The 12,971-nt window shown below is 35.2% G+C and overlaps 1 protein-coding gene across 2 annotated transcripts in view; it reads right to left on the reverse strand.

Annotated features, from left to right (window-relative positions):
- The window catches only part of LRRC7 (leucine rich repeat containing 7), a 428,908-nt gene that overhangs the window by 329,020 nt on the left and 86,917 nt on the right, over positions 1-12,971 (reverse strand). For both annotated transcript variants that reach the window (XM_010963422.3, XM_045522878.2), the window contains exon 2: positions 1,385-1,482. In XM_010963422.3, coding sequence (XP_010961724.3) covers positions 1,385-1,482 — 98 coding nt within the window. The remainder of the gene's footprint in view (positions 1-1,384; positions 1,483-12,971) is intronic.

The following is a 12,971-nucleotide window of genomic DNA, read 5'->3' on the forward strand; positions in this document are numbered from 1 at the left end:
GAGGCCTGAAAAATCACTTTGTATATGTGAAATAGCAACTCTGTGAGAATCAATCATAGTTTTATACACAAAAATCCCTTCTGAGTTTCTAAATAAAATCTGCAGAACTATACCAGAGATTAAGCAGACTGTGTTAAACCAGCACGAGGAGAAACCCCAAAGCTTTCCTGTGGACTCAATAAAAAAGCAATTGTTTTATGCAAGAGTCTGTTCTTGTAAACAGTGTTTGTTTTAACATGCCCATGAACTGTATCTTCATTTTCAAATTTTAGATTTAATAGGATATTGTTTATAATGTTAGAAGCTATAAATATACCAACTAAAAGAAAACTAACATTATCTTGAATGACATAGATGCCAACCAAATCAGATTATCTATTGATTTTGCAATAAAACAGAACAAAACAAAAACACTCTACTTGCCCCGAGTGTGCCCAGATTTAATATATTTGGTCTTTACCCAGAATGGTGTACTTCAAACTAATTTCAAATGCCAATATAACCTTGAAAGTCTACTAAACTGTACAGGCCAGTGAACCCACTGCATTAGCTCTATCCTTATAAAATGAAAGTTCCTGTAAAAAGACATAATTCAGATAAATTTTTGTCATAATGGATTGTGATTCAGTTCCCTGAAAATAATTGCATGTAAATGCCATTAGGAAAGCTAGTATTACAGGTCATCCTATAAACTTACAGTTCAAGTATTATGTCAAATATCTCCAACAATGCTACAGACTAGAAATATTTGGATAAAATATCTACAATTATATACTGCAATATTTTAATAATTTAAAAATGGATTAAAATGGCTTTATAATGGAATACATGACTTCCATCTTTCAAATTTTTTTTCCTAAATTTGATTAAATCAAATACTTCACTTTGATCAATGGGTTTATAGTTCCACTAGACATTTATCTTTAGTCTAATGCAGTGGTTTTCAAAGAGTTCTCAATTTTAAAAAGAGGTTGAAAGAGTTCTGTAGTCAAATGAAATTGGAAAATGTTTATTTTAAACACATTTTAAAAGTTGTTTCTTTTTTAACTTCAAGACTCTTCAGAAAGATTAACATTCATGATACAGATATTTAAGAAAGATACAGTAAATTGTGTAGACTTTTCCAATCTCATTTGAATATGGAACCAAATTATCAGTAGAACATCTTGAAATACAAGAGAAATACTTAAGAAAACAATATTCTTAATGCCTGAATCCAGGTACCATGTGATAATACGTTTTTTAAAATAGACTCAGTTAGATTCAACAAGTATTTTAGTACCTCTATTATTTGACTTATCAGTTAAAGATTAACCCTTTAGTTTTTCCATACTACTCACCAAAGTCTATCTACAACATAGTTAATCCTATTAAACATACTTACACTCCTCCTCAGGCCTCTTCCGAAGTGCTGCACGAACTTCTTTGCAGGGACTTCTCTGATATTGCGGGGGATTCCTTCCCCTTATTAGGTTCTCCATCCTACAGGAGGGAATTAAAAGAGGATTTTAATACCAAAATCTTGATAAATTTTGACAAGTTAAAGAGTATAAATCAAGAGTCAACAACTCAAGTACCTACAGAGGCTTGGTAGACCACACCATTAAGAATATCTAGCAAGGAGTAAGACAGTAGGGAGTGGCAGGGTCTGTGGTCAATTGGAGAATGCTTGACTTTTCCAAGGCATTTCAATTTTAAAAATATAAAACACATGTGAGTGAAACTCATATGCATGTTCTTCAATTGGAGGCAGTTATGGATTGAATATTTGTGTTCCCACCTCCCTCCTACTTTCTAATTCATAGGTTGAAACCCTAGCCCCCAAAGTAATGTGTTTGGATGTGGAACCCTTGGGAGGTAACTTGGTTTAGTTGAGGTCATGAGGTTGGGGCTCACATGATGAGATTAGTGTTTTTATAAGATGAGGAAGAGAGACCAGGGCTCACTCTCTCTCTGCTATGTGAGTACACAGTGAGAAAGTGGTCATCTACAAACCAGGAAGAGGTCTCTCACTAGAAACTGAATCTGCTGGTGCCTTGATCTTAGACTTCCCAGCCTCCAGAACTGTGAGAAATGAATGCCTACTGTTTAGACAGTCTGTGGTATTTTGTTACAGCAGCTGACTAAGTTAGAGACCTATTGACTAAAGAATGATCACATGTAAAGCAAACAAATTTATTAAAAATCAGGTTATCTTTTAGAAAGAAAAAAACATCTTTCACCAACATTCTGAATATTAGTTTTCAGGATTTGAACTGTAGCTTTCCTTCTGTGTGAATAATTAATTGGGAGGGGTTTTCTAATTCTAAAAATTGTGGCTTCCGGAAAATATAGTTAATATGTGTGGGTTTTTTAAATTCAAGTATAGTTGATTTACAATGTAGTGTTAGTTTCAGGTGTACAGCAAATTGATTCAGTTATACATATATATACATATGGATCTGAAAAAAGATTCATACACACACATATATATATATATACTTTTTTCAGATTCTTTTCCATTATAGGTTATTATAAGATATTGAATATAGTTCCCTTGCTATACAATAGGTTCTTGTTGCTTATCTATTTTATATATAGTAATGTGTATATGTTAATCCCAAACTCCTAATTTATCCCCCCCCCCACCCTTTTCCCCTTTTGGTAACCACAGTTTGTTTTCTATGTCTATGAGTCTATTTCTGCTTTGGGAATAAATTTATTTGCATCATTTTTTAAAGGAAAATGTGGTCAATATAAAGTATACTTCTCAGTTATTATTCCAAGGATGATAACCAGAAAATAATGATAAGTGGGCCAAATGCAAATTGGGTTGGCATATTTAAAGCATAAACTCTATGGTCAGTATTTTCTGGTTTTAGAAAACCCAAGAATTTTGCACCAACAATGCACACTCTGTTTATTTTGAAAGTATTAAACAGCTATTGTGTGTTCAGGATTTGAAAATTCAGAACAAAACAACGACATTTATCATTTTGAAAATATAAACATAGCTTCTTAACATCTAAATAATTATTCCAATGGGATACCACTGGTTTTAATAATTGTGCTGGCTGATAACATACACTGAAAACAGTATTGTCGTTATGGGTTATGGTGGTGGAAGGTCTCCTCGGGTTAGTGGTACAGAGGGTTGTGTTTCTAATGTCTAGGAAGGAAACTGGGGAAGGATAATCCAATAAAAGCAATATGTAAAATGGTGTGAAATATGAGACAAATAACCTTTTGTACTGGAATAGTAACACAACACTATTCCTATGAGAAGCTACCCCTGGTTCTTAAAAACATAAATATACTTCCTGAAATCAATCCATTCATAGGTAGGGACAGCTTTATGTGTTTGTGTGAGCTGTGTGTGTGTTTGTGTGTGTGTGTGTGTGCACTCATATGTCCATGTCTGTGTATATAAAGTACAAGAAAATATTCCTTAATGTGTGATAACTTGAAACTTACTTTCACTTGAAGCTTATTTCAAGTAAGAAAGAGTTATTTCTCTCGAGGTTATGATAATACGATGACAGGAAATCAAGTGAAAACCTGAAGAGTTTAAGACATAATCTGCTTTAATACCATATATGGGGAAAAAATTAAGCTTCCAGGACTGCCCTGCAGTTTCACTATGAGGATTAGCTATGTAAATTATATAAAATGTTCAGTTTGTGACTCTTGAATTAATTGAATGCACAATTTTGATTACATGTTTCAGCAAGTGCATGAATTTCCATGATGATATAATAACAATTTAAGTGAACTTATAATTAATCACTAGTGTTTACAAGCTCAAGATAGTAAAATACAACATACCCTGCAAATGCCAATATCTACCTAAAATTGTGATGTTATTTTGAACACCAGTTTTAGCCATCATGATTATACTGATAAGGACTAACAACTTACCCTGGCTGGAAATCTATGTAAACCAGTCTTTTGGATAGGCTATTAACTTTTATATATCTGACTATCAAATATGTGAAAACAAAAGTGGTCTAGTTTATTTCCATGTAAATATGTTTGAGGGATTGTCAGAAAAACTGAATTACAAGTTAGAAAGTACTGCCAAGGCTCCAAGAGAGCTTCACTTACATGGGTGCCATTGGCATCAAAGATTCCCTAGGTCACACCCCAAGAATCATGGGGCCAAAGGTTTCATTCTCAGAATGTTCACAAGCAGAGATGCAAAAGATCATGTAATGTTAGCAATGCAGCATGGTTCAAATGTGATGAGCCTAGATTCTGGAATCTGGCTGCCTGGACTCAACTCCCATTCTGTCTCTTTAAAGGATGATTTTAAAGATACTTACCTATTTTATACCTTAATTTTCTCATCAGTATATGCGGACAACATTCTCTATCTCACATCATTGTTGTGAGGATTAAATATGTTAATTCTGTACATGTAGGCTTTGTATTGTGTCTGTCACAATGCAAGAGCTCAGCAAAGGTAGTTATTATAAGCAAAATTACCCCAAATAAAAATAAAATCATATACTAAAGTTTTAAATGTCCAGTATGCCAGAAAAAATATGAAAACTAAGCTTTTGTCTAATAAAGAAGACGAACAGATGACACTATTGAGAAAAAAAATTCTGTCTAAACAAATGTTGTAGTTATTAGAAAAACACAAAATGTCCATGCACATGAGTTGCCAATTTTCAAAATAGGAGAACTTAATAAAATATACTTCATTTGACTCAGTAAAATTTAAGGGATTACTATAATGTTATCTTCCAAGGACACTAAAATGGATAAAAGTGAGTTGTTATCCTGATGAATCAAGTAAAGTGCTAAATAATTTTCTCTTAGTGAATTTAAAAAATATCTCAAAATTATATAATACCCTTTAACCTTAACAAGAACAATAAGTATATCTTATAATATAGTACCATTTATCATTTATTCCATTTAATCCTTACAACAACCTTACTAGTAGCCTTACAACATTCCTTACTACAACCTTCTGAAAGGACATTTTGAAGATGAGAAAGCTAAGGCTCAGAAATGTTCAGTGACCCGATCATGGCCAGACAGGAGGTGAGAGGCTCAACTGAGACTTAATCAAGCTTCTCTGATTTTTTATCTTTTTTTTCAGTTGTTTCCTAATCCATCATTTCCACAAGTCTATGATTATTTACAGATAATTTCAGTAGGAGACGGAATACTTGAGATTCTACCATTGTGCATATTTAATTTTGATGGAATTCTTATTAAACATACTATTAATATTTACATGTAATATATACAATTTATACACAAGTATATATTAAATATGAATATTAATAATATGTTTAGTAAATATATAAATACAATACTACATCTGTAAAAATGTTGATCTGCTAATTACATGTTGATTTTTGATTATTTATTCATTAAAGTATTTGTTTCTATCAGTGATATTTTAAGTTTTTGAGAACCACCAAAAAGATAGCTTGGGGCCAAGGAAATTCACTATAAACCACATATACAACACACTAGTAGATGAAAGAAAAAGTTAAAACAGTATTAAAATTCCTTTTGTTCTTTGGAATACTAATTGTTATATCTAGTGGAAAATACACTCTGAATCAAATTAAAATTTTACAGAGCAATGTTCGTATCCAAACTATTACATAACTGTAAGACTTCCATCTTCTTGAAATTACGCTTCTGGCTGCTTCAACTCTTCCACCAGGGTCATCTACGATCTACAGTTTGCACTAAATGGTCAGACAAAATGACCAATAATGAAGTCTTGGAGCACAGCCAGGACACAGCACAGCAGCCATTCTAGCTACTCTCAAGCTTGGCATGCCACCAGCAGGAGTATGTTAACATTTCCAGCAAGGAGAGATTAAATGTGATGACCACAGGCAAGACAGATGCTCTAACAACTCACTGAAGAGCTCTGAAGAGTGGAACCTATATGTCAACTGCTGGGAAGAAACAGGGGCAGCCCAATTAATAGCAAACAGTATGAATAAACAATCAGACGGTATGAGCAACAGTGTCTACAACTCCCTTGGTGGTGTCTCCCAAACTTAGGTCACAAAATCATCTGGGGACCTTTAAGCAAATATAGATTCTCCCATTCCTAGTAATAATGATTTTCATTCAATAGGCTGAGGTCAGGTCCAGATATATATACTTTTTAACACTGATCAAGTGCTTCTAACATAGCCTTACACTGGTCTCAGTACTGGAATTTGGGAACCCCTGTAAACAAAATTATACACACATGAAGAAGTAGAAAAAGGAAGTTTAGTGAATTCATTCCAGGAGATAAAGTCACCTGCTGGTACAGAGGCGAAGTGAAGGCCTGGTGAGGAGACCACAGTTAGGATAAGTACTATCAAAAATGAAAAGCGTAGCCAGAGTGACACAGTCCAAGACTTGCCAAGTTGTCTGGAGGTCAACCAGACGAACCTGGCAGCTGACCATTTACAATACAGATACTTTCAATAGTGAAATGATTTTCCCTAACAAGGTTTGGCAGACTCAGTTGGGTCAGGGAACATATTTGGATTGATCTAGAATTGTAGATTGGATTAGGGGTACAGCTAGTAAATAAAGAGACGGTAGCATGGATGAATATACGCTTGAAATGAATTTACACAGAATGAAAGCAGAAGAAGGAGAATGACTGAGCCATTGGAGGACAATTGAGCTGGATTAGGAAAATAGAGGGATTAGGTATGGGTATTTCTAAAATACCTATTATGTGCCAGGTGCTAGATTAAGTTCTTTATACATACATTATGGCATTAATTTGTCCGTGCCTAATCTGAGGATCAGAGATGTTAAATAAATTGCTTAGGATCACACAGTGAGTAAGTGCAAAAAATCAGAATTTAAATCCAGATTTGATTGCAGAGCCCATGCTGTTAACTACTACATAGACGGAGTGATAGAAATTTCTTCAGTGATGTAAATGCACAATATCTGTGCTGTCCGACACAGTAATTGAGCCCTTGAAATATTGCTAGTGTGACTAAGGAAATGAATTTGTCATTTTTAAAACTGGATTGAATTTTAATTTATTGAAATTTAAATTTTAGTAGCAACATATGACTACTGTATTAGACAGCACAGCATCTAGAAACCCCTGTGTATTTAGCACATGACTGGTGAAAATTCAATTCTCCACTGAAGACCTCTAAATTAAAGTCAACATGAGCAGTGGAGTAAAGTTTTGGAAACGTGTTCTGTGTCAGGATCTTTTGGAGACAAATGAACAACTTCACTGCTCGCTGTAGAGCTGGCTCACAATAATCTCCTAGGAGCTCCCTTGCAAAAAAAACACACTTTTCATGCAACTGTGGTTTTCAAGTAAGATGCTCTCCTCCTTGCACATCTGAGTGCCTTGAATTACACTTGAAGCCTCTTCCTATTTTACAGCCATCTCACATGCTGCTTCCTTTGCCTCAAATGATCCTACTTCTACTCTATCTTAATCACCCTTAATCATTCTTCACTATAATATCACTTTTTAAAAGAGTTTTCTTTGACCCTTTAACCTAATTAGATCCCCAAATATGGTTCCAGTCTGCAGCCTAGAATTTTCTATCATAGCACTTATCACAAATTGCAATTGCATATTAGCCTTCTGGAATTTCTGTTTGATGTTTGTCTTTCTCCTGAAAACTGTAAGCTCCACGAAGGCAGAGACGATGGCATTTTTATTCTCCACTCTATTGGAAGAATTTAGAACAACGTTTGGCATTCATGAACTACTTGTTGCTTGAATGAATGAATGAATCTATCTCTCCTAATCTTGCCATAAGGGAAATATATATGATCCTAGGATCACTCTGTGTGATCCAGGTTGTTGGGCTAGGGAGTGGCCTCCCAAATACTGAGGCCACTGTCCATGTGCTTCCCTTCAGTGGTTCGCTGGCACCTCTAACCTCTCCCTAGTAGGCCATCACCTTGCACTCGACAACAGCCTCTCACCACCCGACCCTGCACCAGGTGCCAACCAAGCATGACCAGACATCAGAGAGCAGGTAAACCACTCTAGGTTCCCTTTGCTGCAGGACCTAGGAGACGAAACAGGGAGGAGAAGAGGAGATAAAACATCAGGGAGCTGCTCTCAGAGTGATGCACCCTGTGGGGACTTTCTCCAGCAAAACCAGGGGAATTCCCAGTGCCCCCAAAAGTAGATTATGGGGGATTATGATTAAGGAAAAGAGATTTCTAACATGACATCAAAAAGTCGATTAAAAGGCAAATTTAATTTGTTTTGCTTACAAAATACCAAAAATATGAAGGCTATTTATTCTCCTCTCACTGAGCTTCTTACTATATTTGCTGCTTTGTGAGCACAACTCAGATTGGAAATATGTGGTGCTTAATGGGTCTATTTGATAAATAGACAATTTAGATAAGCCTCTAAATGAAGTTCAGTGCACAAGCGATGAACTGAGTATTTGCAAACTCCTTTGCTTTGTGCTCTGCAGGCTCACTAAGATTCCTTAGGGAATTTTTAAAACTGAGTTAAATAGATAAAAAATAAATTACAAAGGGTAAATGTCCTTGACTTATTAGTTTCTAGGAAAGAAAATTTTCAGTTATGCTTTTATAATTATCTTTAGTTTAATAATCTAAACTTGCAGATATTTTTCAAAACATCACACAGGCATTTCATTGAGTGTTTAACTTGATTATAAGCCGAACTGGACACAATAAGCTATATTCCTATAAATAAACACAATCCTTTATATTTAGAATGACAATCCATGTGAGTAGAAAGCTTAGTAAGATATATAGTAACATACAGTAGCACTTGTTGCCTTCAAATTCAACACTGAATGTATAAGGAGCATTTCTGTTAAAGTACAAAGCGATACAATATTGACTGCAATCTGAAAATTCACCCTTCTAGTTCTATAGTAAAGAAGGTGCTACCTTTCAATTGGTCAGAGTCCAAAGATTAAAATGTCTACCATGTGACAAAAGTCAAACATCTTTTTCTTTCCATATCTACTCCATCTTTCATGGTGTCCCTTAGCACAGTGCCTAGACTATGGTAAACACTCCATAAAGATTTAACAAATGACCTGTTGAATAGATGAAAGAAGCCTTCTCTTTCCTGGCAGAAACATTTGGAAGATTCTTCTTTTCCATTTCAATTTTTATTCACCCTTGAAGACCTATTTTTAACTTCCAAATCCACTCAGAAACAAATCCTACCACTTCAAAAATACTCAGTGCTTGCCTGCTAAACCTTCTGTATTATATCTCTTCAATGTTTGGAAGAGTAACCAGTGACTTTCCAGCTAATATTATTCTTCATTTCAATGTTTGTGCCCTTTACTTATATAGATTCTAAACTATTTGAGGGCTTTGGCATAGCACACTACAGTTGTCAAAATGCTTTCGCAAAATTTATTTCATTTTTTGGACAATTCTGAAGCGGGAATCAGTACATCACTATTTATAGGTGAGAGAACTGGAAGGCTGAGCAATTAAGTGACATATGCACGTAACACGGGGGTGCCAATGGGAGGAACTCTGGTCCTTCAACTCCCAAACTGCAGTCTTTCATTTCATAATGCCACTATGCATAGAAAACATTGTCAGTCTTTTCTTTATTCTAGTGTCTACTGTCTCATAAAGTAGTTTTCTTATTGAGTCTTAGACATTTAATAAATCTTAAAATTGGAATACTTATCAGTTATTGTCACTTTGACTTATGCTTCTGTAGGTCTAAAAACTAAAGAGAAATAATCCATGGCAAATTAAAATAAATGAAAACAATAAGAATTTAAAAAATTAAAGGGTGCTTAAGCTTGCATACGGAAAAAGGAAGAATAAGACTGCTATATTATTTTTGGAAATAACGATTAGTAGTCTGTTCTGCCTGAGAGGGAGAAGAATAAGGGGGCAGCATGCTGTGACCATCATCCTCACAAAGATATAAAGTCAAGCGACACACCCACCCCCACCCCAGAGCTTCAGAATCCTTCTTTGGCTTTGAATTGAAGAAAAACAAGGAAAGAGTGGAAGAAGCAGTAGAAAGTGTTCTTGCTTTTATCACTGAGATACTGTGTTTTTTTTTTTTTTTTCAAATGGAGAGCTGAGTTTGAATTCAGCCCAAACCCGAAACCAAACTGGAACCAAACTAGAACTATACATGCATATTAAGCATACGATAGCCATTAAAAAGTCTCAAGGGTTCATAAAAAGATCGAAGTGGCCTGCAAATGAGAAGTGCAAAAATAATCAATACTCAGTTATCTCACTCAAATATGTTGAGTTGATATTTAATAAGGACAAACTGAGTGAAATTAAACAGCAAGATTATTGTGAAAAAAAATCACGTCTTAACTACACGTAAATTGCTTAGAAAGAAAGTGAAATGCCGAACAGAACAGAAAGACAGATAAAGCACTGTCCAGTCAGAGAAGAGCCAGATGCCTGATTTTTAAGGCCAGGGTTGATTTACCAAACACACAAAGATCACCAGAAGTTTCAGAGGAGAAACTTGTTTTTACATTTCCATGTCACACATTTAGGGGATGACAAATACCTCAGTTTTATTGTTTTCACCTCTTTTCAAAGAGATAGAATTCAAAATAGATGGGTATCAGTATGGACTTCTTTAAAATGTAGGTTCTACCTTTCCTAAGCAGCAAATGAGAACCGTAATGTGAATCATATATAATACACTCTACAGAGCCTGTAGCAAACAATTGTTTCATGAAAAAATCTATGAAATTAATGAGAAGAGCATGTGTAGCAATGAGGAAAAAAGTCAACTTTCATAAATTCAAGAAGCACACTATTCACAAAATTCTAACTTTAAATTGGCTTATTTTCCTTCTATTAAAAAATGTTTTTTACCCACACACAAAGTAATATTGTATCAGAAGTCTGTTATCTTTATAAAAGTATTTTAGTAACAAATTTGATTGGTCCCTTAGTGAAGCTCCTTACATAAATAATTGAGTTAAATGCAAGATTTAGGAATATGCTCATTGCCAAAATCACACACACACACACACACACACACACACACACACACACACACACACAATTAAATTCACTAAACTCAGACTTACTCAGAAAGTAAATCCTTTAAGAGCAACATAAATTAAGTGGATGAATTAATGAAACATTTGCCTACGAAAATGAATGACATTCACAAGATGAAAAAAATGTAAAGAAGGCATAATAAGAAACAAATCAATAAATCCAAAATATCCAAAAGATGTTTATTTTACTCTTAAGAGCAAAAACAGAGCTGACAATGTAGAATAAATATATGAATTAAAGAATGATGAGAATTCTTGAAAAGGTCTTAATATTGAATCAACATACTTATGCAAAGATAAAATTGATACTAAAAATACAGAAAAAAATGCTAGGTGCTTTTAATAAGATTATTACTGTTAGGTAGTTAGATAAGTGGAGGCACCAGGCAGATAGGTGGAGGAGGGGGAGGATGGTCCTGAAGATGGCATTATGCCCGCCTCCAGCATAAAGGACTTTTACTTCTTCTGAATGAGTGCCAGCAAGAAACCGGTTAGAACCCGACAGCCACGACTGCTCGGTAGTGAGAAGGACTTGACTGGACAGAACCCAGTGCTCACTGTGATACAATTAGCATTGCAGTTTAGTGCCTGCTGCCCCAGTGGGTTATTCTGTGTACACCATGGGTAAGGACATGCGCAAAGAAAACAAACATGACTGGGTTTTCCAGGGGCAAGAGCCGTCAATCAATCAAAGACCATCTCTAAGGGAGGGTGTAAGAGAAACAAGGACCACTGCTCTTCCTCCCTTGGATCAGCCCGCCTCCCGCTCTTGGAGGCGTACTTTCCTTTTCCTAGATAAATCCTTCAATATCCTGCACTACACAGCGCACTCCATCTCCTGTCTGTAATCTTGTCTTTCGGGTAAGACGAGGACTGGGGTCTTTTCCTTTTTGGGGGGTAACATTACCACTCAGGTTATAATAATATTACCAAAAACTATACCTGAACTATTCATCATCTTTTAAATTTAAGAGCATATGTAAACTATTTCTTTAAAAATTTGTATTTTGAATAAGATAAAATACAGAAATACAATATAATTATCTGTCATCTAGAAATGAATGCAGTTTAATACATACTTATAAGCCCAGTTTGATTCCTTTTCTCCATTCGCTCTTTCTTTCCCCCCACATACTTTGACTTTAAAGGCAGAGGAAAACACCTGTGTCAAAATTTGAGTCTCATGAATTTCAGAAAACATTTCTGACATGAGAAGACTAATGCCACCAAAATATATATCATCTCTCCCCTGGAAAGTCGTCCATGATTTCACCTACCTCCCCAACTAGCCTGCACGTCTCTATCCTATGACACGGTCCTACACATGCATTTTGTCACCCAGCTTCCACTAAAAATCCTCGAGGGCAGATGTTGTATCATTTCTGAGGACCTAGCACAATTCATTAAACATAGTAGAAATTAAATATTCATTTTTAAATGACTGAATGAATGAGAGAGTGGTGGTGGAAATAAATATATGCCCTGTACAGGTCTAATGGGATCCATGGTTATACAACCTCTTCATATATATTATTCATTCCTCACAAAGAGCTTGTGGGCTTAGTATTTTATAGGTGAAGAAATTCAGACTTGCTTGACTAAGCTCAGAAGCAAAGCCAGACTTGTATCCAGATTTTTTGATTCCTGCTGGTCTTTGCATCTAAGCACAGTTACCTGAATGAAGGAACTACTCTGCTCATTTCTAGATGATGCCACTTTCTCTTGGAGCCTTCTCAAGTCTCAGAAAAGGGACTACTACCATATGTAGTAATTGTTTAGAAGCAGAAAAAAAAAATGTGTGTGGGAGGACTGTAATCATTTCATAAGAAAAGCATACCTTCTTTTCTCAAAGGGAAATGGGGATAGTTGGCAAATATAAAGAAGTATTATTTTCCAAATGTGCATATACTCTAATGTACAATATAAGTGACATCGTAATCTTTATAATCCAGGGATGCGAAG

Source organism: Camelus bactrianus, chromosome 13 (assembly GCF_048773025.1).
Source record: "Camelus bactrianus isolate YW-2024 breed Bactrian camel chromosome 13, ASM4877302v1, whole genome shotgun sequence".
Classification (NCBI taxonomy): Eukaryota; Metazoa; Chordata; class Mammalia; order Artiodactyla; family Camelidae; genus Camelus; species Camelus bactrianus.